The following is a 27,207-nucleotide window of genomic DNA, read 5'->3' as shown; positions in this document are numbered from 1 at the left end:
TTTTTTACAACAAAAATGAGTTGAAGTTCAGGTAGCCCCTCCCCGTCTCGGTCCATTTTTGTCTGTTTCATTTCTAGTGAATATGACCCAGGTAGCACCAGAAAGTATGTGACAGTAAAAGCATGTGTGGTGTGACCTGTCCGGGCGTCTAGCGTCCTACCATCACTGCCGATGCCGCGGGTGACCAGTACGTCCGGCGAGGGCGTCTGTCTGGAGCGTGACCCGAACGAGTCCAGGCTGTCGAAGGAGTCCTCTCGGCCGTGGCGAGGTGGGGAGAGCGAGTCACTGCGCTCCGAGTCCCAGCTGTCAATGTAGCCGCTGTCCCGTATGCTGCGTTGGGGGCTCTCCGTTTCCTCCGCCTCCTAACACACACACACACACACACACACACACACACACACACACACACACACACACACACACACACACACAAAAAAAAACATCCACCACATCAATGTACATTTTTTTTGTGTTGAGATTATCCCAATATCCCATCCAATCCGGATCCATCACTCACCATGATTCCTCCAACCTGGACAATTACACTCACTTCCTCTCCCTCTCTCCGATTTGAATAGATTTTCTACCTCTTGTCTCTCTCTGCGCATCTATGAGCTGCAGCAGTGTATCCTGGTCTGTGGCCTCCTTGGTTTCCAGGACTGAGAAAAAGCTTTTCCTTCCCGCCTGCCTGAGGAACCTCCTGGTCCTGCCTTGTTTCTCTTCCCCTCTCCCATTCCCCCTCCTGGCAGCCACCTACCCCCCTCTTTACCCCCCCCCTATCGCCTTACTTTACCCCTCTCTCTCCTACTCCCTCTCTTCCCCTCGCTCTTTCTGTCTCTTTCCCTCCTTCAGCCCCTCTCAATTCAATTCAATTGAATTCAAAGGGCTTTATTTGGCATGGGAAACATATGTTTACATTGCCCAAGCAAGTGAAATAGTCAAATAAACAATACAAAATGAACTGTAAACATTAAGCTCACACAAGTTTCAAAGGAATAGAGACATTTACAATGTCATATTTTGGCTATGTACAGTGTTATAACAATGTGCAAATAGTTAAAGTACAAAAGGGAAAATAAATAAACATAAATATGGATTGTATTTACAGTGGTGTTTGTTCTTCACTGGTTGCCATTTTCTTGTGGCAGCAAGTCACAAATCTCGCTGTTGTGATGTCACACTGTGGTATTTCACCCAATAGATATGGGAGTTTATCAAAATTGGACTTATTTTCAAATTCTTTGTGGGTCTGTGTAATCTGAGGGAAATATGTGTCTCTAATATGGTCATACATTTGGAAGGAGGTTAGGAACTGCAGCTCAGTTTCCACCTCATTTTGTGGGCAGTGTGCACATAGTCTGTCTTCTCTTGAGAGCCAGGTCTCCCAACTGTGGCCTCTCTTAATAGCAAGGCTATGCTCACTGAGTCTGTACATAGTCAAAGATTTCCTTAATTTTGGGTCAGTCACAGTGGTCAGGTATTCTGCCACTGTTTACTCTCTGTTTAGGGCCAAATAGCATTCCAGTTTGCTCTGTTTTTTGGTTAATTCTTTCCAGTGTGTCAAGAAATTATCTTTTAGTTTTCTCATGATTTGGCTGGGTCTAATTGTGTTGCTGTTTCTGTCCTGGGGCTCTGTGGGGTCTGTTTGTGTTTGTGAATAGAGCCCCAGGACCAGCTTGCTTAGGAGACTCTTCTCTAGGTTAATCTCTCTGTAGGTGATGGAGTGGTTATGAAAGGTTTGGGAATTTAACGTATCTTTTCTGGATTTAGATAATCAGCGGTTATCAGCCCAATTCTGCTCTGCATGCATTATTTGGTGTTTTACGTCGTACACGGACAATATTTTTGCAGAATTCTACATGCAGAGTCTCTCTCCCTTCCTCCCACTATCCCTTCCAGTTTCTTTCCCTTCCCCCTTCCCCCCTCTTCCCTACTTCCACTTCAACTCCTTTCCCCTCCTCCCCGTCCAATTTACTCCCCCTTTCTCTTCCTCTCTCTCTGTGCCAGAACCTGAGTGAAGGAGGATGCTGGGGTCCTGTTTGTCTGACCTTGTGATGGGTGTGGGGGGAGGGGTAGTGGGTATTTTGGGGGGGGGTGTCTTATTTATTGGTCAGATCAGTCCTGTGAACCCCAAGCTGAAACCTGAGTGAGCTCAGACAACAGCAGTGGTCCTGGAGCTAAAGGGTGTGCAGACTTTTGTTCCAGCCCAGCACTAATACACATAGAGCCCTACTTTAGGAATGTGTCTGGTGACCATTGAACTGACTAGCCTTCAGAGAGCCTAACTAACCTGTAGAGGACATATTGGCCCTTTTCAGTTAACAAACTATCATACTTTATTTTCAGACAGGATATTCAACTGATCTATTGACTGCACGTTATTTGTCAAGATAAATGACTATTTGTCTACATCAACATTAAGTTTACAGAATTTGAGCCTCTCGCCACACCAACAGCTAACACATATCCCTACATCTCCTGTATTGCGAACGACATTGTTTCATAAATATATTGAATTTCTCTCTCACTTTAAGTCCCTGTCGTTATCTTTTGTTAAGTGGAGACGTAGCCCTGTTGTGGTGGATTATAAGGACATCTGGGAAAGCATTCTAGGCTTATTGGTCATTTCTCATTTTAAGAGAATAGCAGTGGGGGATGTCAAATTGCGGGGATGGAATAAATGGCAGAGGAGTGACATCATGCTCTGAATGGGGGGGGGGGGGGGGGGGACCGGTAGCTACAGCTACGTCCCTGTCTGTCCCTCAATGTCTGTTAAAAGCCAAAGTCCAGGTTCCAATAGGCCTGACTGACACTGGTTCTGGACAAGTACCCAATTTTCATACTTGAGTACAGGTAAAGATACCTTAATAGAAAATGACTCAAGTAAATGTCACCCAGTAAAATACTACTTGATTGAATGTCAAAAAGTTTTTGGTTTTAAATATACTTAAGTATCAAAAGTAAATGTAATTGCTCAAATATACTTAAGTATCAAAAGTAAAAGCAAAAGTAGAAATCATTTCAAATTCCTTATATTAAGCAAACCACATGGCACAATTTCCTTGTTTTTTTTATAAATGTACGGATAGCCAGCGGCACACTCCAACACTCAGACATAATAGTTTGTGTTCAGTGAGTCCGCTAGATCAGAGGCAGTAGGGATGACCAGGGATGTTCTCTTGATAAGTGCGTGAACTGAAACATTTTCCTGTCCTGCTAACCGTTCAAAATGTAACAAGTACTTTTGGGTGTCAGTGAAAACATATGGAGTAAAAACGACATTATTTTCTTTAGGAATGTAGTGGAGTAAAAGTAGAAGTTGTCAAAAAATATAAATAGTAAAGTAAAGTACAGATACCCAAAAAAACGACTTAAGTAGTACATTAAAGTATTTTTACTTAAGTACTCTACACCACTGGTTCTGGAAGACCAGTGGAAGGTCTGAGATCATCACTGGAGAGCGAGAGAGCGAGAGAGCATTCTCTTCTAGGGATGAGTCCATGATGAGGGGAAGAGAGGAGAGGAGATAAAGGAAGTTGTGAAACAATGAATGCACCCCGAGGGGAGCTTGCATAATAACATCCTTATGTCTGCAAAATAAAACATATGCTTTGGTTGGACAGTGCCTTCTAGTCTAAATTTCCAAATAGTACAGTCACTTAGCAACTGCAAAAAGTACCTAAAATACACAGCCCTTCGAGGAATTGGACCCCCAACCTTAACATTGTTAGCACTAGAACACAAGCAACTGAGCCTCCACAAACCCCAGGGTTTATGACATCTCATAGCCTTACGTCCTTCCCTGTACGTACCTTTCGCATCTGTGACAGCAGGCCTTCGAACTCCTTCAGGTCAAGTGTGGGCCCGTTGTAGGAGGTGCAGCTGTTGGCTGCCCGGCCCAGCCAGTATATCGTAATCAGAACCTGGGGATTTAGAGCCAGTATTAACAAGACAACGCATTAACATCACACTCTGTAGTTTTCAATTTAATGGCAGGTCATTTCCAATTGAGCCGACCAACTTTTGGCAGCACTTTGGCCTAACCAATTCCCAGTGGTCTCATACTCCATAGCTTGTGCACAAGTTGTGTGTAATTTATGACGCAAGGCTGCTAGTACATGATACATTAGCTAATGTGCTAATTAGCAGAATTGCTACATTTATGCTTTACGGGCACAATGTCCCACACCAAAACCAACTGTTTAGTTCCTGAGTAAACCTGGCAAAATGCCATCGCAAAATCAACCTATGTTGATATGAGCAATGTTAGCATACTGTAGGCCACGAAATACATTCCTGACAGCTCTAAGGTATACGTCACACTGCTAATGCTATCCAACAGTAACACAAGCATTCTCAGCCAACTGAGCACAATCAGGGAATTCCACATTACACACTGTGAGAGATGCCAGCTATGGCTCAAAGGCACACTGTACCCATTAGCTAGTAAAAATATACCATATCTCTATACCATTTTCGCTGTTGAGTGTTTGTTTGATGTGAAGTCATGGCATACAACCCAAATCACCCTCAATTCCACTTGTCTTTAATTTGTGAGGAGTACAAACAACAGTTTTATCAAAATGGCCACCAACGGGGTTCACTTCCAGTTTTTTTTGGTCCACTCTTTTCACTATCATTGGAATTGGCTAGCCATGGGTTTCTGTGCAAGCAAGACAAGACCTAGCCATTGTCCTGGCCACAAATCAAGTCAATATGAACACAATGTGAACACACAGCTATATTTCTCTCTCTCTTTACCATTGCTACATGGGTAAGGTTGATTTACTATTCTAGCATAGCCCTAACCCATTCATAGAGGCTAACTACCTTTAGCGCCTGTTGACGATAGTGTCTTCTGGCCCGAGGGAGTTTTGTTAAGAGCCCTGACGCTCATTCTAAACGTTAAAATGAATCGATTTCAGTACGGTTTTAGAAATACAAGGAATGTATCTTTCATATCGGAGATAAATAATAAAAAGTTAAAAAAGGTTACATTACGCCACATCTTTATAGGGCTACCATGTTACAATGCTTATTTACGGAAAACAGAAAGAAGAGGCATACTGTACCTGTGCTAATTAGCTATCTGCGTTACCGAACACCTGTGTATAAACGGAAGACAGACACCACACATGTGTTGTCACTGAAAACGCTGTCTGCTCAAACTGTTAAAACCTGTGCACAGTAAGTGTATATTTAGTATTTGTGAAATTATTTTGAGGTGATATGAAAAAAGAGGGCTTTACGTTTCTAAAACTGTACCGCAATTGAGAATCGATTCACGTTTAGATGGAGTATTTGTCTGTTTTGGCTGCCAGAGCCAATTCACCTCTAAACAGAACATGTAAGGTCCTTGTAAGGTCCTTGGAATATAAGGGGTAACGTTAGGCTCCTTTAGTCCATTTTTGGGCTAGCATAGCCCTGACAGACTAATTTACTATGCCAACCTCATCCGCTATCTATCTCATCTCCCTCTATGTAGCTAGGCTATCTCATCTCCCTCTATTTAGCAAAGCCACTGTGTGGACTCAGCACTCTTGAGATAGGGTGCAGGCCATGCAGCAGGCTGTTAGCCAGCCTGCCAGCTTAGTGGAGTCTGCCACTAGCACAGTCAGTGCAGTCAGCTCAGCTATCCCCATTGAGACCGTGTCTGTGCCTCGATCTAGGTTGGGCAAAACTAAACATGGCGGTGTTCGCCTTAGCAATCTCATTGGAATAAAGACCTCCTCCATTCCTGTCATTATTGAAAGAGATTGTGATATCTCACATCTAAAAATAGGGCTACTTAATGTTAAATCCTTCACTTCCAAGGCAGTTATAGTCAATGAACTAATCACTGATCATAATCTTGATGTGATTGACCTGACTGAAACATGGCTTAAGCCTGATGAATTTACTGTGTTAAATGAGGCCTCTCCTCCTGGTTACACTAGTGACCATATCCCTGGCGCATCCCACAAAGGTGGAGGTGTTGCTAACATTTACAATAGCAAATTTCAATTTACAAAAAAAAATAATTACTGCGTTTTTGTCTTTTGAGCTTCTAGTCATGAAATCCTCAAGGTTCTGTTTTGGGACCACTATTGTTTTCACTATATATTTTACCTCTTGGTGATGTAATTCGAAAACATAATGTTAACTTTCACTGCTATGCGGACGATACCCAGCTGTACATTTTGTTGAAACATGGTGAAGCCCCAAAATTGCCCTCCCTGGAAGCCTGTGTTTCAGACATAAGGAAGTGGATGGCGGCACATTTTTTACTTTTAAACTCTGACAAAACAGATAATTAAAAATAGTAAGAAATTGGATATAATAAATGTATCACTAGCCACTTTAAACAATGCCACTTTATATAATGCTTACATACCCTACATTACTCATCTCATATGTATATACTGTACTCTATACCATCTACTGCATCTTGCCTATGGGTGTATAAGGTAGTTGTTGTGGAATTGTTAGGTTATATTACTTGTTAGATATTACTGCATGGTCGGAACTAGAAGCACACGCATTTCGCTACACTCGCATTAACATCTGCTAACCATGTGTATGTGACAAATAAAATTTGATTTGCTAGTTCTAGGTCCCAAGGAACAAAGAGATCTTCTGTTGGATCTGACAATTAATCTTGATGGTTGTACAGTCGTCTCAAATAAAACTGTGAAGGACCTCTGCATCACTCTGGACCCTGATCTCTCTTTTGACAAACATATCAAGACTGTTTCAAGGACAGCTTTTTTCCATCTTCGTAACATTGCAAAAATCAGAAACTTTCTGTCCAAAAATTATGCAGAAAAGTTAATCCATGCTTTTGTCACTTCTAGATTAGACTACTGCAATGCTCTACTTACCAGCTACCCGGATAAAGCACTAAATAAACTTCAGTTAGTGCTAAACATGGCTGCTAGAATCTTGACTAGAACCTAAAAATGTGATCATATTACTCCAGTGCTAGCCTCTCTACAGTGGCTTCCTGTTAAGGCTGATTTAAAGATTTTACTGCTAACCTAAAAAGCATTACATGGGCTTGCTCCACCTATCTCTCCGATTTGGTCCTGCTGTAAATACCTACACGTATGGTACGGTCACAAGACGCAGGCCTCTTTATTGTCCCTAGAATTTCTAAGCAAACAGCTGCAGGCAGGGCTTTCTCCAAAAGAGCTCAGTTTTTATGGAATGGTCTGCCTATCCATGTGAGAGACGCAGACTCGGTCTCGACCTTTAAGTCTTTATTAAAGACTCATCTCAGGGGTGTGAAGGTGAACGGAAAAGCACTGGAGCGACGAAACACCCTTGCTGTCCCTGCCTGGCCGGCTCCCCTCTTTCCACCTGGATTCTCTGCCTCTAACCCTATTACGGGGGCTGAGTCACTGGCTTACTGGTGCTCTTCCATCACGTCCCTAGGAGGGGTGCGTCACTTGAGTGTGTCGAGTCACTGACGTGGTCTTCCTGTCCGGGTTTGGCGCCCCACTCAGGTTCGTGTCGTGTGGGAGATCTTCGTGGGTTATACTCGGTCTTGTCTCAGGGTAGTAAATTGGTGGTTGAAGATATCCCTCTAGTTGTGTGGGGGCTGTGCTTTGGCAAAGTGGGTGTGGTTATATCCTGCCTCATTGGCACTGTCCGGGGGTATCGTCGGACGGGGCAATAGTGTCTCCCGACCCCTCCTTTCTCAGCCTCCAGTATTTATGCTGCAATAGTTTATGTCAAATCAAATCAAATTGTATTTGTCACATACACATGGTTAGCAGATGTTAATGCAAGTGTAGCGAAATGCTTGTGCTTCTAGTTCCGACCATGCAGTAATATCTAACAAGTAATCTAACCTAACAATTTCCCAACAACTACCTTATACACACAAGTGTAAAGGAATGAATAAGAATATGTACATAAAAATATATGAATGAGTGATGGCCAAATGGCATAGGCAAGATGCAGTAGATGGTATAGAGTACAGTATATACATATGAGATGAGTAATGTAGGGTATGTAAACATTATATAAAGTGGCATTGTTTAAAGTGGCTAGTGATACATTTATTACATCAATTTTCCATTATTAAAGTGGCTAGAGTTGAGTCAGTATGTTGTCAGCAGCCACTCAATGTTAGTGATGGCTGTTTAACAATCTGATGGCCTTGAGATAGAAGCTGTCTCTCGGCCCCAGCTTTGATGCACCTGTGCTGACCTCGCCTTCTGGATGATAGTGGGGTGAACAGGCAGTGGCTCGGGTGGTTGTTGTCCTTGATGATCTTTTTGGCCTTCCTGTGACATCGGGTGGTGTATGTGTCCTGGAGGGCAGGTAGTTTGCCCCCGGTGATGCGTTGTGCAGACCTCACTAGCCTCTGGAGAGCCTTACGGTTGTGGGCGGTGCAGTTGCCGTCTCAGGTGCTGATACTGCCCGACGGGATGCTCTCAATTGTGCATCTGTAAAAGTTTGTGAGTGTTTTTGGTGACAAGCCGAATTTCTTCAGCCTCCTGAGGTTGAAGAGGCGCTGCTGCGCCTTCTTCACCACGCTGTCTGTCTGTGTGGGTGGACCATTTCAGTTTGTCCGTGATGTGTACGTCGAGGAACTTAAAACTTTACAACTTTTCCACTACTGTCCCGTCGATGTGGATAGGGGGCTGCTCCCTCTGCTGTTTCCTGAAGTCCACAATCATCTCCTTTGTTTTGTTGACATTGAGTGCGAGGTTATTTTCCTGACACCACACTCCGAGGGCCCTCACCTCCTCCCTGTAGGCCGTCTCGTCGTTGTTGGTAATCAAGCCTACCACTGTAGTGTCATCTGCAAATTTGATGATTGAGTTGGAGGCGTGCATGGCCACGCAGTCGTGGGTGAACAGGGAGTACAGGAGAGGGCTGAGAACGCACCCTGTGGGGCCCCAGTGTTGAGGGTCAGCGGGGTGGAGATGTTGTTACCTACACTCACCACTTGGGGGCGGCCTGTCAGGAAGTCCAGGAACCAGTTGCAAAGGGCGGGGTCGAGACCCAGGGTCTCGAGCTTAATGACGAGTTTGTAGGGTACTATGGTGTTAAATGCTGAGCTGTAGTCGATGAACAGCATTCTTAAATAGGTATTCCTCTTGCCTAGATGGGTTAGGGCAGTGTACAGTGTGATTGCGTCGTCTGTGGACCTATTGGGGCGGTAAGCAAATTGGAGTGGGTCTAGGGTGTCAGGTAGGGTGGAGGTGATATGGTCCTCGATTAGTCTCTCAAAGCATTTCATGATGACGGTCCCGTGTGGCTCAGTTGGTAGAGCATGGTGTTTGCAATTCCAGGGTTGTGGGTTCGATTCCCACAGGGGACCAGTATGGGTGAAAAAAAATGTATGAAATGTATGCATTCACTACTGTAAGTCGCTCTGGATAAGAGCATCTGCTAAATGACTAAAATGTAATGTAAAATGGAAGTGAGTGCTACGGAGCGGTAGTCATTTAGCTCAGTTACCTTAGCTTTCTTAGGAACAATGGTGTCCCTCTTCAATCATGTGGGAACAGCAGACTGGGATAAGGATTAATTGAATATGTCCGTAAACACACCAGCCAGCCAGCTGGTCTGTGCATGCTCTGAGGATGCGGCCGGGGTTGCCGTCTGGGCCAGCAACCTTGCAAGGGTTAACACGTTTAAATGTTTTACTCACGTTGGCTGCAGTGAAGGAGAGCCCGCAGGTTTTGGTAGTGGGCCGTGTCAGTGGCACTGTATTGTCCTCAAAGCGAGCAAAGAAGTTGTTCAGTTTGTCTGGGAGCAAGACATCGTGGTCCGCGACGGGGCTGGTTTTTCTTTTGTAGTCCGTGATTGACTGTTTTAAGGCAGGTCCTCACCAGACATCACCGGCAACAACGTCGCCTATGGGCACAAACCCACTGTTGCTAGACCAGACAGCACTGGCAAAACGTGCTCTTCACTGACGAGTCGCGGGTTTGTCTCACCAGGGGTGATGGTCGGATTCGTGTTTATCGTCGAAGGAATGAGCGTTACACTGAGGCCTGTACTCTGGAGCGGGATCGATTTGGAGATGGAGGGTCCGTCATGGTCTGGGGCGTTGTGTCACAGCATCATCGGACTGAGCTTGTTGTCATTGCAAACAATCTCAATGCTGTGCATTACAGGGAAGACATCCTCCTCCCTCATGTGGTACCCTTCCTGCAGGCTCATCCTGACATGACCCTCCGGCATGACAATGCCACCAGCCATACTGCTCGTTCTGTGCGTGATTTCCTGCAAGACAGGAATGTCAGTGTTCTGCCATGGCCAGCGAAGAGCCCGGATCTCAATCCCATTGAGCATGTCTGGGACCTGTTGGATCAGAGGGTGAGGGCTAGGGCCATTCCCCCCATAAATATATGGGAACTTGCAGGTGCCTTGGTGGAAGAGTGGGGTAACATCTCACAGCAAGAACTGGCAAATCTGGTGCAGTCCATGAGGAGGAGATGCACCGCAGTACTTAATGCAGCTGGTGGCCACACCAGATATTGACTGTTACTTTTGATTTTAACTCCCCCTTTGTTCAGGGACACGTTATTCCATTTCTGTTAGTCACGTCTGTGGAACTTGTTCAGTTTATATCTCAGTTGTTGAATCTTGTTATGTTCATACAAATATGTACACATGTTAAGTTTGCTGAAAATAAACGCAGTTGACAGTGAGAGGACGTTTCTTTTTTTGTTGAGTTTATGTTTTGATTTGTTTAACACTTTTTTGGTTACTACATGATTCCATATGTGTAATTTCCTATTTTTTTACAATGTAGAAAATAGTAAAAATAAAGAAAAACCCTTGAATGAGTAGGTGTGTACAAACTTTTGATTGGTACTGTATATATACAGTATTTCCACACCATGAGATTGGAATAATACTGTGAAATTGTGAAAATTATGATAAATCACCTTTTAGTGTAAGAGCTGTTCGAAAAGACCACCTGAAATTTCAGCCTGTTTTGGTGGGATGGAGTTTTGGCCTCCCATGGTGACAACACCATGCAGTAAATTAGTTTATATACCAATAAGAAAAAGCACATTTTCACCACTCCCAGACAGTCTGAGCAAAATTCTTAACTGAGAAATATGGCCCTTTGCCAAGAAGCTGTTTTTGTTTCTTTTTGACCATTTTTAATTGAAAACAATCACAGTAAGGTACTTAATTCTTACCTAGAAATTGATATTGAGATAAAAATGGCAGCATGGCCCAATAAAGCCATGAGGTCTTGCTCTATGTATGTCTGTCTCCTCTTCACTTTACAGCAATGTTGTAAAGTACTTAAGTAAAAATACTTTCAAGTACTACTTAAGAATTTTTTTGAATGTATGTACTTAACTTTACTATTTATATTTTTGACAACTTTTACTTCAGTACATTCCTAAAGAAAATAATGTACTTTTTACTCTATACATTTTCCCTGACACCCAAAAATACTTGTTACATATCGAATGCTCAGCAGGACAGGACAATGGTCCAACTTATAAAGATACATACATTTAAAAAACAAGAACATGGCTTGCTTAACAAGGACATTTAAATTATTTTTACTTTTGATAGTGCCTTTGAAATGTATTCAGATACATTGACTTTTTCCACATTTTTTTACATTACAGCCTTATTTGAAAATTGATTAAATTAAAACATTTCCTCAGTAATCTACTCACAATACATCCATACTCACAATACCCCATATTTACATAAGTATTCACACTTTATTTCGGCAGGAGAGAGATACAGACGGACGCAGCTGCTTCAACAACCTCCAGCCAACAAGGCAAAGTGTAAAGCACTCAAAACAGTCACAAAACATCAAATGTATAACAATACAAACAGGCTTCGTGAAATAACACAGAAAAAACTAACGCTAGCCTAGTGTGTACAAAAACACGTAACACACAAACAATTTCACACAAAGACATGAGGGGGAACAGAGGAATAAATACATGTAGTGTGATTGGGGAATGAAAACCAGGTGTGCAGGGAACAAGACAAAACAAATGGATAAATGAAAAATGGAGCGGCAATGGCTTGAAAGCCGAACGCCACCCGAACAAGGAGAGGAGCCGACTTCTGCGGAAGTTGTGACACCATCTGTGGTAAATTCAATTGATTGGACTTAATTTAGAAAGGCACACACCTGGCTATATACGGTTCCACAGTTCACAGTATATGTCAGAGCAAAAACCAAGCCATGAGGTCGAAGGAATTCCCCATAGAGCTCCGACACAGGATTGTGTCGAGGCACAGATCTGGGGAAGGGTACCAAAACATTTCTGCAGCACTGAAGATCCCCAAGAACACAGTAGCCCATCATTCTTAAATGGAAGAAGTTTGGAACCACTAAGACTCATCCTAAAGCTGGCCGCCCGACCAAACTGGGCAATCGGGGGAGAAGGGCCTTGGTCAAGGGGGTGACCAGGAACCCGATGGTCACCCTGGCATAGCTCTAGAGTCCTCTGTGGAGATGGGAGAAACTTATAGAAGGACAACCATCTCTGCAGCACTCCACCAATCAGGCCTTTATGGTAGAGTGGCCAGACGGAAGCCACTCCTCAGTAAAAGGCACATGACAGCCCACTTGGAGTTTGCCAAAAGGCACCTAAAGACTCTCAGACGACGAGAAACAAGATTCTCTGGTCTGATGAAACCAAGATTGAACTCTGGCCTGAATGCCAAACGTCACGTCTGGAGGAAACCTGGCACCATCTTTACGGTGAAGCATGGTGGTGGCAGCATCATTCTGTGGGGATGTTTTTCAGCGTCAGGGACTGGGAGACTATTCAGGATCGAGGCAAAGATGAACGGAGCAAAGTACTGAGAGGTCCTTGATGAAAAATATGTTATACATTTTTTACCTCCTGTTTCAGGAATTGATTTCACTGAGTACTGCCCCTATATATATGACCTTCCACCCCCACCTGGGATATGGATGCCTGATGAAGACCTAAGGGTCAAAATGTTGTAAATAAATATCATCTGGGAGCATGAGAAGCAGTGTGCGGCATTTTCCTTTCTGTTTTCCATGAGTTTGCCTACAACTCCAGCACCTGCTGAAAGTACCTGGATGTGCGTACTGTATGTTCTTCAGCTTTTATCCTTGATGAAAACCTGATCCAGAGCGCTCAGGACCTGACTGGGGCGAAGGTTCACCTTCCAACAGGATAACAGCCCTAAGCACACAGCCAAGACAACGCAGGGGTGGCTTCGGGACAACTCTCTGAATGTTCTTGAGTGGCCCAGCCAAAGCCTGGACTTGAACCCGATCAAACATCTCTGGAGAGACCTGAAAATAACTGTGTAGCAACGCTCCCCATCCAACCTGACAGAGCTTGAGAGCATCTGCAGAGAAGATTGGGAGAAACTCCCTAAATACAGGTGTGCCAAGCTTGTAGCGTCATACCCAAGAAGACTCGAGGCTGCAAAAGGTGCTTCAACTAATTACTGAGTAAAGGGTCTGAATACTTATGTAAATGTGATATTTCAGTTTTTTTTTTTTTAATAAGTTAGCCAAAAATTCTAAACCTGCTTTTGCTTTGTCATTACGGGGTATTGTGTGTAGATTGATGAGGGGGAAAAAATGATCAAATCAATTTTAGAATAAGGCTGTAACCTAACAAAATGTGGAAAAAGTCAAGGGGTCTGAATACTTTCCAAAGGTACTTTAAGTACATTTTAGCAATTACATTTACTTTTGATACTTAAGTATATTTTAAACCAGTTACTTTTAGACTTCCTCAAGTAGTCTTTTACTGTGTGACTTTCACTTTTACTTGAGTCATTTTCTATTAAGTTATCTTTACTTTTATTGAGTCATTTTCTATTAAGTAATCTTTACTTTTACTCAAGTCATTTTCTATTAAGTAATCTTTACTTTTACTTGAGTCATTTTCTATTAAGTTATCTTTACTTTTACTCAAGTCATTTTCTATTAAGTAATCTTTACTTTTACTCAAGTCATTTTCTATTAAGTAATCTTTACTTTTACTTGAGTCATTTTCTATTAAGTTATCTTTACTTTTACTTGAGTCATTTTCTATTAAGTAATCTTTACTTTTACTCAAGTCATTTTCTATTAAGTTATCTTTACTTTTACTTGAGTCATTTTCTATTAAGTTATCTTTACTTTTACTCAAGTATGACAATTGGGTACTTTTCCCGCCACTGCTTTACAACGCTTGTTTTCTCTGATATGCTTTACTAGACCTGACAAAATGTGTTCTTTCCAGACGGGAAAATAACCTCTTTGTGTCACGAGCACACACACATACACATGCTTGCATGAGCACACGCATGCACAAGCACGCACAAACACCAACTTCCGCCAGCAGCAGTTCCACACCTACGGAACCAAAACACCAAACAATATTTACTATAAAACATACCTACAACATAAACAAAATAGATACCTTACTGTTTACGTATGTATCAGTTTAACACAGCATAAGGCCAGCAGAATTCCATCCGGTCCCGCATGATGGTCCCTTTTCCTAGCCCAAGTCCGAGCTGCGTTTACAAAACAGTCCAAAAATACTTCTCCACCTATCTCATCTTCTCAGTCTGATGGTGCTCGGAGTCTGAGCAAAAATATGAATAATTGAATACCGCCGCTGCAGTTTGCAACAATGTAAAGACTACAGTCGACACTAGCACTAGGCTAGCTCCCTCTACGGCTGTTGTGAGTTCATGGGACGTTCTGATGCAGTGCAGATGGAGTCTAATGTAGCGTTTCAATGTCCCTCTGCTAAAACAGCTAAAACAGCTCAGTCAGCTGTGGAGCTAGAGCTGGAGGCGGCCTACAGAGTACACTGTAGCTAGCCAAGTCAAGCAGAGAGCTCCCGTTGCTCACACCGCAGAGAACGACAACAGCACTACGCTAGCTCGCTAGCTCCTCTTAAAGCAGCAGAGGCAGGAGATAGATGGAGAGTGAGAGAGTGAGGGAGTGTGAGAGAGTGAGAGCGAGAGAGAGAGAGGCGGTAATGGGATGGACTGACTGAGGGAGAGGGATACCTCACTGGTGATGAAGAGAAATGAACGACAGAGAAATAAAGAGTGACAGAAATAGAGAAAACACAGACAGAGAGGCAGACAGACCAAAGCGACAGAGAGAGACCAACCCATGCGTACGAGTGTGCATAGCATAAACACATATTTACTGGACAGACAAAATACACAACATAGAGGTGGACACTTACATTCGTCAGCTTCCTACTGCAGTCGGCAACCCTGCCGGGAAGAGAGAGAGACGAGGGTGATCATAGGTTCCAGGTTAGAGAGCTGTCAAATGAGCTGCATCCTTCGCTCTCATATAAATAAATCAATGAAACAACACTGGAGTTACGGCACGGAATGACATACAGATGCAGTTGTGGAAAGCCCCCATCTGGGCTGAGAGAGGGAGAGAGGGAAGGAGGAGGGAGAAAGTGGGAGCGGGAGGGAGAGATAGAGGGAAAGAGAGAGAAGGGAGGGAGAAAGAGAGGGAGGGAGGGAGGAGCAATGGAGAGACAGAGAGAAAGTGCATGCGAGAGACAGAGAGAGAGAGAGAGAGAGAGAGAAACAGAGAGAAAGCGAGAAGTAGAGAGGGACAAGGGGAGAGAGAGTGGTTGAAAGAGAGAAAATAATAGTGTTTGATCTCCAAACTCTCCGGCCTGATGCCGTTGCTGCAGCAGAAGGTTGTTTGGATGTTTTTTCAGTGTTCAAGAGGCTCCAGGCAATAGCAGGGCAAAGACGGAGAGGCCAGAGTGCCTTTCAATCACACACACACACACAAATTCAATTATTATTTCTTTTTTTTCCTGACACACAGATGGACGTGAGCACAAACACGGAGACAGACAGAGACATGCACACGGAGAGAGACGTTTTGCCTTTCTTTCTCTCGCTAACATATTTTTCATCAAACGAAATAAACATTAAACCATGTGTCCGTCTCAGAATGGTTACAGACTGAATTATATATACAGGTCCTGTGTTTGTCTAGCATGTATGTGTGAGTGCATGACTGTGTGTGTGTGCCTGTGCGCGTGAGCCTCCGTTTGTGTGTGTATAGTGCACGTTCGCGAAGGAACACATGCATGTGTGTAGTTGGTGAGCTGATCTAAGGCTGCACTTGATACTTTACTCACACACTAGTCAGCAAAGGCCATAGGTCAACCTTGTTGGCTTGTTCAGCTCCCACACACTGTTCCTTGTTGTAATGATCTGTACAGGTCACCCAGGGGTTAAGAGTGTTATGCAGCTAACTCCCACATGAGTGGGATTATTACGAAACTGTCAATCAAATGACTCATGTCCAGATCGTTAGTAGGTGGGAGCTTAATCACGTGAGGAATGAAAAGTTTCCATTGAGTTACATGTCAATATGCTTGTTCATACCTAACCCTTATTTTACCAGGTTGGCTGAGAACACATTCTCTTCAACGACCTAGAGAAGAATTGCAGGGGAAGAACAGGGCTTGAATGAGCCAATTGGAAGCTGAGGATGATTTGGTAGACACCAAGGATAACACCCCATACTCTTGCGACAAGTGCCATGGGATCATGTAGATTCACTAATCCTTATACTATATGAATCAGTTCAGGCTTGGCTGTTTTGAGGTGGAGGTGATTTGTCGATCAGCTATTCTGTGCAGCACCTAGCCCTGTCAGATCCTCATTCAAGGGTTCAAAAGCCAGATCTCTGCAATTATTAAAAGAAAGGCTCTATAGCAACTTCAAGATATTTGGAAGATATTCTGTTTGTTCCCATTTCTGGCCAATTTGATAGAGAGACATGTAAAGGGGATCCTTTTGCCTTTACATGCCCTCCCCTTGAGAAGAACACGTTTGTTGGTCGGCAACAGAATACTCATTTCTGATCCAACAGAAAAGGGGGAAGAAAAGGGAAGAGAGATTGAGAGAGAGAGATTGAGAGAGAGAGAGAGAGAGACAGAGAGAGAGACAGCGAGAGAGAGAGACAGCGAGACATGAGAGAAAGAAAGAGAGAGAGAGATACTTCATATAGAGCAAAAGAAAGTTCAAAAGAAAGAACGTGAAATAGGGGGGGTTGAAACCAAAGGCCAAGGGTCAAGTCAGTCTCAGCGTTAGTTTCTCCACCTCCCTCTCCTCTCCAACTTCCCTCTTTTCCAACAGAAGGTCCCGGTGTCCTTTCACCTTCCTCCCCTCTTTATCGCCTTCCTCCTCTCCTCTCGCTTGACTAAATTAACAGAGAGACAGGTCTGTTTTCTCTACCACGCTGCCTTGCTTACTTACATAACCACATCTAAAGCCTGCCTGAGAAAGAAGGCAATACAGATTCCACTAGGTAATAGATCACTGCATGTGATCTCACCTTTACTCCCTCCTTCGCTCTGTTTTTCCCTCTCTCTTTCTCTTTCTTACTCTCTCTCTCTCTCTCTCTCTCTCTCGCTCTCTCCCCTTCGAGTATCTCTCTTCCCTCTCACTCTCACTTGCCTTCTCCCCCCCCCCTTCACTCTCTCCACCTGTCACTTATCTTGGAAATGGATCTGTTTCCATCAGCAGATGGAACAGAAGACATATTTCAGGCCTTAGCACATTGGGCGGAGCGATGTCTCTTTATGCACCCCTGTCCAAATCTGTTTTCTAGATAAGAAAACACCTGCCTGAGCACTGGGCAGAGTCGCAGGAGAAAAGGGTAGAGCCACACACAAAATCTAAGGGACAGTAACAAGGTCATATAAGTCAATGCGAGGATGCATAGCCATCAACATTGGAACAGGGTCAATTCAAATGCAATGATCTTGGTTTGGAGCCAAGCAAATGCACAGGCATCAGTGAAAGGGTGGACACACACACACACACATTTGCACGCGTGACTAGTGTGTGAGTAAAGCGAATAGTATTCCCTTGGCCCACACCTGAACTCTTCATGGAATCATATGTCAATGACAGAACCAGTCAAGCCATCCCCGAGACCTGCTAAGTTTGACATTGCCCTGTCACAAAGTGAAGAAACTCTCTCTACCTCTCTTCTTCTCTCTCTCCTTCCCAACCCTCCCTCTCTCTCTCTCTCGCGCTCTCTTTATTGACTGGCTGACTGCCCTGGCACAAGGATAGTTGGGGGGCAACACCCACTCACCTAGCAACAGCTACAACTTCACAATCTCCTGTCAAGTGACGTTGCATACAGGAGAGCCACATTTCTTTGCTTTGACACTAATTACTGTACTGTTGACATAACAGAGACACAGAGATGTAGAAAGACAAGCAAATGCACACGTGGATGGAAATAGATAAAACACATGGATGAAAATACAAAGACATACAGGCTGACAGCTAGACAGACACAGACAGAAAGACACAGACAGAACAACTGTCCAACCACCCTACTGACCTACGGACAGTGAGCCGGCCAGCCAATCAACCAGCCAGCCTTTCAGCCACCCAGCCAGTCAGGGAAGCAAGTGTGTGTGTGTGTGATGTCTTACTTGGCTTTGGGGCGCGTCGAGGTGTCCTGCAGGTCCCCGGGGTCAAACAGCTGAGAGCCCTTCAGTCCCAGCTCCTCACAGCCACGCAGGAACACACTCAGGTTGTCCTGTGGAGAGAGGTCGCATGCACACACACATGCACACACACACACACACAGTTATAATAGGGCACATACTCACTTTTACTCAGAGAAAGGTGAATACACTCTTGTGGATAAAGGGAGAAATACATTGAGATTGTCCCCCGTGATGGACACACACATGGACACACACAAGCAAACACGCACGCACACACCCCAGAAAGAGGAAAGCACAGTCCCCTCAGAGGCAGGAATATGCTCCCGACATGGTTTGTCCGTCGCAGGCTGCTGGTTCAACAACTCTTGCTTCCTCACAACCGACTTGCTTCTTAAATGATCCTCACCCTTCTTTTCCCTGGTTTATTTCTCTTCGAGTCTCTTTCTCCCTCCGATTTTTACTCACAAACTTTCACTATTTTTTTCCTTCCCTATCTATTTGCCACTTTCTCTTTCACTCTCTCTCTGTTTCCTCTTTCCCTATCTGCTTGTTCTTTCTCTTTCTCCGTCTTCTATACAGAGCTTGCCAGGTGTCCTACGGTCCTTTGTTCAGTTGGTAAAACCTGACCCTGCTAAGGCTCCTGTTCCCTTCTGGTCTTCAGTTCCCAGCCTCTCTCACTCTCTTCTCTCTCATTCTCCCTTTTTCTCACACACACACACACACACACACACACACACACACACACACACACACACACACACACACACACACACACACACACACACACACACACACACACAGAGAGCTGGATTTTCTCACGTTCCAGAGCCTTTCTCAATGTGGTAAATTACCACCCCCCTCCCACTGGCTTCCTGTATGTTTGGGAGAGTGCCATCTCTGCTACCCTGGAGAGGAGTCCCCACCCATAGCCACCCGTACCAAAAAAAACAGGCTCCTGGTAAACAGTTGGGGCACACTTTTGGCCAAATTTTCGCAATTTTGCAGCAAGCTCATATTTTCACATGCAAATAATTTTTTGGGGCAAACTATTGCGGTAAATTTGCGGTAACTTGTTAACATCTGGCAAACAATTCTGGGAACTTATGGTGAACATTCTGTTTTTGGTTACTGTGTGTTAACATTGAAATGTTCTAAATAAACCAAATCACATAACTTTAAATGAACTTACTTCTCAGAGAATAAAAACTACAACATTAAATGTAGTAAATATACTAAACATGTATTCAATGTCTTAACAGATACAAATCATCAGCATGATAAAATAAAATAGCAAAGACTGGATATATGTCAAATAAATTGTTTATTTAATCTTTTATGTAGATACAGCATTTACATGAGAGAAATGTGAAAAGTATGGGGTTGTTGACCTTAGGATGTTTATGTCACACTCTGATCTGGTCCACCTGTCCTTGTGATTGTCTCCACCCCCTCTAGGTATCGCTTATTATCCCCAGTGGATATACAGTTGAAGTCGGAAGTTTACATACACCTTAGCCAAATACATTTAAACTCAGTTTTTCACAATTCCTGACATTTAATCCTAGTAAAAATTCCCTGTCTTAGGTCAGTTAGGATCACCACTTTATTTTAAGAATGTGAAATGTCAGACTAATAGTAGAGAGAACGATTTTTTCTGCTTTTATTTCTTTCGTCACATTCCCAGTGGGTCAGAAGTTTACATACACTCAATTGGTATTTAGTAGCATTGCCTTTAAATAGTTTAACTTGGGTCAAACGTTTTGGGTAGCGGTCCACAAGCTTCCCACAATAAGTTGGGTGAATTTTGGCCCATTCCTCCTAACAGAGTGTAACGGGTGTCGTTGGGTAGAGAGGACCAAGGCACAGCGGGTTGCATGTTCATCATTATATTTTATTAAATAAATGTGAACACAGAAAAACAAAGCACGACAGACCGACTGTTTCACAGGCTAATACTCACAGTGCAAAATACAACTACCCACAAATAAAACACATACCTATATATAGGACTCTCAATCAGAGGCAACTAAAAACACCTGCCTCCAATTGAGTCCAACACCCAATTACCTAGACATAGAAATACAAAGAACTAGAATGAACCTAGAAATACCAAACATAGAACATAAACCAAAACCCGGAAATAATAAATCAAACACCCCTCTACAATACACATAACCCCCAAACCACATGAAACAAATACCCTCTGCCACGTCCTGACCAACCTACAAATACAAATAACTCCTATACTGGTCAGGACGTGACAGTACCCCCCCCAAAAGATGCAGCTCGGATGCACCTCAACAATTAAAAAAAAAAAAATAAACCCCTAACTAAAGGGAGGGAAGGGAGGGTGGATGCCGTCAACGACACCCCCCCTCCCCAACCCACCTATACTGGAGGTGGCTTAGGTTCTGGCCTACTGTCCTCCAGACTGTAGGCAGAGTCTCTTGTCTCCGGACCGTAGGCAGACTCACTCAGTTCCGGGCTGTAAGCAGACTCACACAATTCAAAGTTATTGTAAACCTCATTCTGATCCGGATTGCAGGCAGACTCACTCGGTTCCGGATCGCAGACCCATTCACCTCTCTCCGAACTGTGGGCCGTCTCACTCGGTTCTGCACAGTTGGCCGTCTCCCTTGGTTCCGAACTGTAGGCCGTCTCCCTTGGTTCCGGGCTTAATACTCTTACTGGATACTCATGACGGGGTACTGTTGCCGGATACTCTGGACGGGGCACTGTTGCCGGATACTCTGGACGGTGAACTGTTGCCGGATACTCTGGACGGTGAACTGTTGCCGGATACTCTGGACGGGGCACTGTTGCCGGATACTCTGGACGGGGCACTGTTGCCGGATACTCTGGACGGGGCACTGTTGCCGGATACTCTGGACGGGGCACTGTTGCCGGATACTCTGGACGGGGCACTGTTGCCGGATACTCTGGACGGGGCACTGTTGCCGGATACTCTGGACGGGGCACTGTTGCCGGATACTCTGGACGGGGCACTGTTGCCGGATACTCTGGACGGGGCACTGTTGCCGGATACTCTGGACGGGGCACTGTTGCCGGATACTCTGGACGGGGCACTGTTGCCGGATACTCTGGACGGGGCACTGTTGCCGGATACTCTGGACGGGGCACTGTTGCCGGATACTCTGGACGGGGCACTGTTGCCGGATACTCTGGACGGGGCACTGTTGCCGGATACTCTGGACGGGGCACTGTTGCCGGATACTCTGGACGGGGCACTGTTGCCGGATACTCTGGACGGGGCACTGTTGCCGGATACTCTGGACGGGGCACTGTTGCCGGATACTCTGGACTGGACACTGTTGCCGGATACTCTGGACTGAGCTGACGCACTGGAAGCCTGATGCGTGGTGCTGGTACTGGAGGTATCAGCCTGGAGACACGCACCTCATGGCTAGTGCGGGGAGCAGGAATCAGCCGAGTAGGACTGGGATTACGCACTGGAAGCCTGATGCGTGGTGCTGGAAGTGCCAGTTTGGGAACACGCACCTCATGGCTAGTGCGAGGAGCGGGAACAGGCTGAGTAGGACTAGGCTGACTCTCTGGAAGCTTGATGCGTGGTGCTGGTACTGGACGTGCCAGACTAGCGGTTCGCACTTCCGGGTCAGCACGAGAGACAGGAACTGGAAACACCGGGCCATGGAGGTGCACAGGCGGTCTTGAACGCACCTCCTGCACAACCCGTCCTGGCTGGATGGAACTAGTAGCCCTGTACGTGCGGAGTGCTGGTACAGGGCGAACGGTGCTGTGCAGGGGCCTGATGGTTGCTGTGCGTAGAGCGGGAGTAGGGTAGCCTGGTCCTAGGAGGCGTACCGGCGACCAGACATGCTGCGCAGGCATCCTCCTACCAGGCTGGATGCCCACTCTAGCACGGCATCTGCGAGGGGCTGGAATAACTCGCACTGGACTGTGCGTGCGTATGGGCGAGATCGTGTGCACTTCTGCAAAACACGGCGCCCTCCACTCCATACAAGCACGGGTAGCTGGCTTAGGGCTCACCCTTGGCCCAGCCAAACTACCCGTGTGCCCCCCCAAAAAAAATTATTAGGGGTGCCTCTCCTGCTCTACCTGCTTCCCAGGCAGGTTGTCACAGTGGTCCAGTAATTGTTCCCATGTCCAGTCAATCCTTGACTCCAAAACCTCCAGCGACCAGGATGCCATCTCCTCCCAAGCGCGCTGCTTCCTCCACTCCAGGTGCTGCTCCCTATAGTCCACCCGTAATTCCCTTTGCTCCTTTCTCCGCTGCTTGGTCCATTTTTGCTGGGTAGTTCTGTAACGGTTTTCGTTGGGTAGAGAGGACCAAGGCGCAGCGGGTTGCATGTTCATCATTATATTTTATTAAATAAATGTGAACACAGAAAAACAAAGCACGACAGACCGACAGTTTCACAGGCTAATACTCACAGCAGTGCAAAATACAACTACCCACAAACTACAAACAAAACACATACCTATATATAGGACTCTCAATCAGAGGCAACTAAAAACACCTGCCTCCAATTGAGAGTCCAACACCCAATTACCTAGACATAGAAATACAAAGAACTAGAATGAACCTAGAAATACAAAACATAGAACATAAACCAAAACCCGGAAATAATAAACCCGGAAATAATAAATCAAACACCCCTCTACAATACACATAACCCCCGAACCACATGAAACAAATACCCTTTGCCACGTCCTGACCAACCTACAAACACAAATAACCCCTATACTGGTCAGGACGTGACACAGAGCTGGTGGTTTGTAGGCCTCCTTGCTCACACACTTTTTCAGTTCTGCCCACAGATTTTCTATAGGATTGAGGTCAGGGCTTTGTGATGGCCACTCCAATACCTTTGAGTTTGTTGTCCTTAAGCCATTTTGCCATGACTTTGGAAGTATGCTTGGGGTCATTGCCCATTTGGAAGACCCATTTGCGACCAAGCTTTAACTTCCCGACTGATGTCTTGAGATGTCGCTTCAATATATCCACATAATTGTCCTTCTTCATGATGACATCTATTTTGAGAAGTGCACCAGAACCTCCTGCAGCAAAGCACCCCCACAACATGATGCTGCCACCCCAGTGCTTCACGGTTGGGATGGTGTTCTTCAGCTTGCAAGCCTCCCCCTTTTCCTCCAAACATAACGATGGTCATTATGGCCAACAGTTCTATTTTTGTTTCATCAGACCAGAGGACATTTCTCCAAAAAGTATGATCTTTGTCCCCATGTGCAGTTGCAAACCGTAGTCTGGCTTTTTAATGGCGGTTTTGGAGCAGTGGCTTCTTTCTTGCTGAGCGGCCTTTCAGGTTATGTCGATATAGGACTCGTTTTACTGTGGATATAGATACTTTTGTACCTGTTTCACCCAGCATCTTTACAAGGTCCTTTGCTGTTGTTCTGGGATTGATTTGCACTTTTCGCACCAAAGTACATTCATCTCTAGGAGACAGAACGCGTCTCATTCCTGAGCGGTATGACGGCTGCGTGGTCTCATGGTGTTTATACCTGCGTACTATTGTTTGTACAGATGAACGTGGTACCTTCAGGCCTTTGGAAATTGCTCCCAAAGATGAACCAGACTTGTGGAGGTCTACAATGGTCTTGGCTGATTTCTTTTGATTTTCCCATGATGTCAAGCAAAGAGGCACTGAGTTTGAAGGTAGGCCTTGAAATACATCCACAGGTACACCTCCAATTGACTCAAATGATGTCAATTAGCCTATCAGAAGCTTCTAAAGCCATGACATTTTTTGGAATTTTCCAAGCTGTTTAAAGGCACTTAGTGCATGTAAACTTCTGACCCCCTGGAATTGTGATACAGTGAATGATAAGTGAAATAATCTGTCTGTAAACAATTGTTGGAAAAATTACTTGTATCATGCACAAAGTAGATGTCCTAACCGACTTGCCAAAACTATAGTTTGTTAACAAGAAATTTGTGGAGTGGTTGAAAAACAAGTTTTAACGACTCCAACCTAAGTGTATGTAAACTTCCGACTTCAACTGTAGCTTGGTTAAATTAGCACAGATGGAGAATAAATAAAATCTAGTTATGGTAACCTAGCTAGCCAGCTAACATTAGCTGACGAGTGAAACAGTGTCCAACACAGTCCAGAAGAAGTGGCAAACTTAGCTAGCTTGCTAAGGTAGTAAGCTAGCTAAGCTACCATTACAGATACTGAAGTGAATTCAGCTAACTAGCTAGCCAAGCGTTGACACAAAATGTACATTTAGTTATATTCCGCCACAAAACACTCCAGTAAGCTAGCGTCACGAGCATGGTCGTGAGGCTTTTCATTAGCTAGCTAGTAAATGCTATGACTAGCTAGCTAACGGTTGTTAGCTACTGCTCAAGCTAACTGCTAGCTACCTAATTATGATAGGACAACCTATTTTTAACCTGAATGACCAAGAAATTCATAATTCGTATAGTTTGTTTCTTACTGATTTCATAGCTTTCAGACTGCCAAAACACCCAACCTTAGTAACCCAGCACCAACAACCCAACCTAGCTGTTTTTGAAGAAAACAACCCAACTATTGACCCAATGCCTGCAAACCAGGAATTGGGTCATCTAAACAACCCATAATTGTTTTGAGTGTAACGTACATCTCAAAGCCATGCATGCAAGAAGCCTTGACCTGTCTGGTGCACACATATTTCTCTGTCCTCAGTTTGATTGAAGGCCTCAATCTGTATCAGTACTGAAGGCCTCAATCTGTATTGAGCTAGCTACTACTAAAGCAATGAAATATCTAATTGTTACAAATAATTAATGTATGAGCTGCAATTGAGAATAAATGCATTTGGTTACCTTATCAATCTCAAAAGACAATACACTAATTTATCACTCAAAATTGTTATGAGTGATTGCTCTACAAACATATTTTCAGGGTGTTGATGCATCCTCCTCCCAGCCTCTTTCAACACCACGGGTGGGAAAGGGTATCCATCTGTAAAAGTGAAGTTTTACTTTGATGTCAAATCAACTCATATTGTTGCTGCTGTATGTTAGCTGTTGTGCTAGCTAACATGCTACAGAACTGTGACACTAGCATATTGACATGCATATTGGTATTAAGACAGCAACGTATTCCCCTTAAAATATGAGTGTTTAGGTAGATAGTTACTTAGCTAGCTACCTATCACATGAATTGTGCAAGAATATGATAGCTAGCGTTAGCTAGCTAAGCGCTAGCCAGTCAGTGGTGCTGACAGATTGAAACTGGTATCAACAAAATGTGTTTCACTCTTTCCCATAAAACGTACCTTTGCTAACTAGGCATCATTTAGCTAATAATATGTTATAGTTTATTAGGAAGTTTAATGAAGAAGTTAGAAAGTCTCCGGAAAACTTTGGTAGGTAGCTAGCTAGACAGCTTGGTTTTCATTTTCCAACAGACGTTTCTAATCCCCCTGATTGGTCATCAACAGTTACTGGTCTTGGAACTTGTTGCCACAGGTTTGCCACAGATTCAAATAGAATCTTGAGAGAATTGTCTGCCAGAAAAAAAGCTCAGGCGAACTGTTTGCCACTAGTGGCAATACATATTATTGTTGCCAATGGTTTGCTGCAAATTCACCACTAGTGGCAAACATTTGCAAAATTCTGTCAACATTTTGTAGCGCACTATTGAGTTTGCAACAAATTTGCCACAGAACCACAACAAATTCAGTTTTGTAATGGAACACACACACACACACACACACACACACACAAAATGAGGGCGTGGATGGATATCGCTCTGCCAGCAGGATACGTAAAAGACAATCAGCAAGAGAGTAAAAAAAAAAATCTCTACAAATATAGCACAATTGGTAGTTTCTTCAAGGATATTAACTTCTCCCAAATCAGCATTGCATTCACACACTGATGAAAAATATTGATATTCATTTAAAAATCTGCACGGTTTTGCTCTAACTGCCAGGTAACTGTCAAAATAAAGGAAACACTTAAGTAAATGAGGGTTATGGTGGGATGCATTCTCCTGGCATGGTTAAGGTCCACTCAACCCCTTAGAGGGCAAGTTAAACGGCAATAAATACACAGCAATTCTGAGTGATCAACTTCAACCCATGATGAATCTTTCAATCCGGTTGAGAGTGGTCTCTTCCAGGATGACAATGCCCCCATCCACAGGGCACGAGTGGTCACTGAATGGTTTGATGAGCATGAAAACGATGTAAACCATATGCCATGGCCGTCTCAGTCACTTATGGGAGATTCTGGAGCAGTGCCTGAGACAGTGTTTTCCACCACCATCAATAAAACACCAAATGATGAAGGAATTTCTCGTGGAATAATGGTATCGCATCCCTAGTTCATAGATTCCAGACACTTGTAAAAGCTATGCCAAGGTGCATTGAAGCCGTTTTGGCAGCTTGTGGCGGCCCAACGCCTTATTAAGACACATTATGTTGGAGTTTCCTTTATTTTGGCAGTTACCTGTATATATCTACATATTTCTGGTTACGTGTAAATATGTTCTTATATGGGAAAATTAGGTTGTTTCCATTTAGAGAAATCCATATCCTGAAATCCAAGAATTAACTTCACCAAGCACACTACAAACAAAACTTCCTAGAAAATTCCTAACTATTTTCTCACAACTGGGGAAGCCTGACTGGCAATGCATCACCAATTCAGAATCTGCTTTAAGTTTGCAAATGACTCACCAATCATTGACTGAAATGAAGTAAATACAGTAGGCCTACCATTGGACAGAGACTTCCCAATTCC

The 27,207-nt window shown here is 44.2% G+C and overlaps 1 protein-coding gene across 14 annotated transcripts in view; it reads right to left on the bottom strand.

The window, feature by feature from the left end:
- The window catches only part of LOC115205088 (LIM and calponin homology domains-containing protein 1), a 175,130-nt gene that overhangs the window by 54,743 nt on the left and 93,180 nt on the right, over positions 1-27,207 (bottom strand). For 11 of the 14 annotated variants that reach the window (XM_029770683.1, XM_029770679.1, XM_029770681.1 and 8 more), the window contains 4 exons: positions 18,429-18,535; positions 15,177-15,207; positions 3,813-3,923; positions 161-362 (listed from right to left, as the gene is read on the bottom strand). In XM_029770683.1, coding sequence (XP_029626543.1) covers positions 161-362; positions 3,813-3,923; positions 15,177-15,207; positions 18,429-18,535 — 451 coding nt within the window. Of the gene's footprint in view, positions 1-160; positions 363-3,812; positions 3,924-14,390; positions 14,871-15,176; positions 15,208-18,428; positions 18,536-18,723; positions 19,221-27,207 lie in introns of those variants that run through there. The other 3 variants (XM_029770691.1, XM_029770693.1, XM_029770692.1) reach the window with 3 other exon arrangements.

The sequence above is a fragment of the Salmo trutta genome, chromosome 13 (assembly GCF_901001165.1).
Source record: "Salmo trutta chromosome 13, fSalTru1.1, whole genome shotgun sequence".
NCBI lineage: Eukaryota > Metazoa > Chordata > Actinopteri > Salmoniformes > Salmonidae > Salmo > Salmo trutta.
Note: the sequence above shows the minus strand (reverse complement) of the source record. Positions and strands in the feature narration are given on the sequence as shown.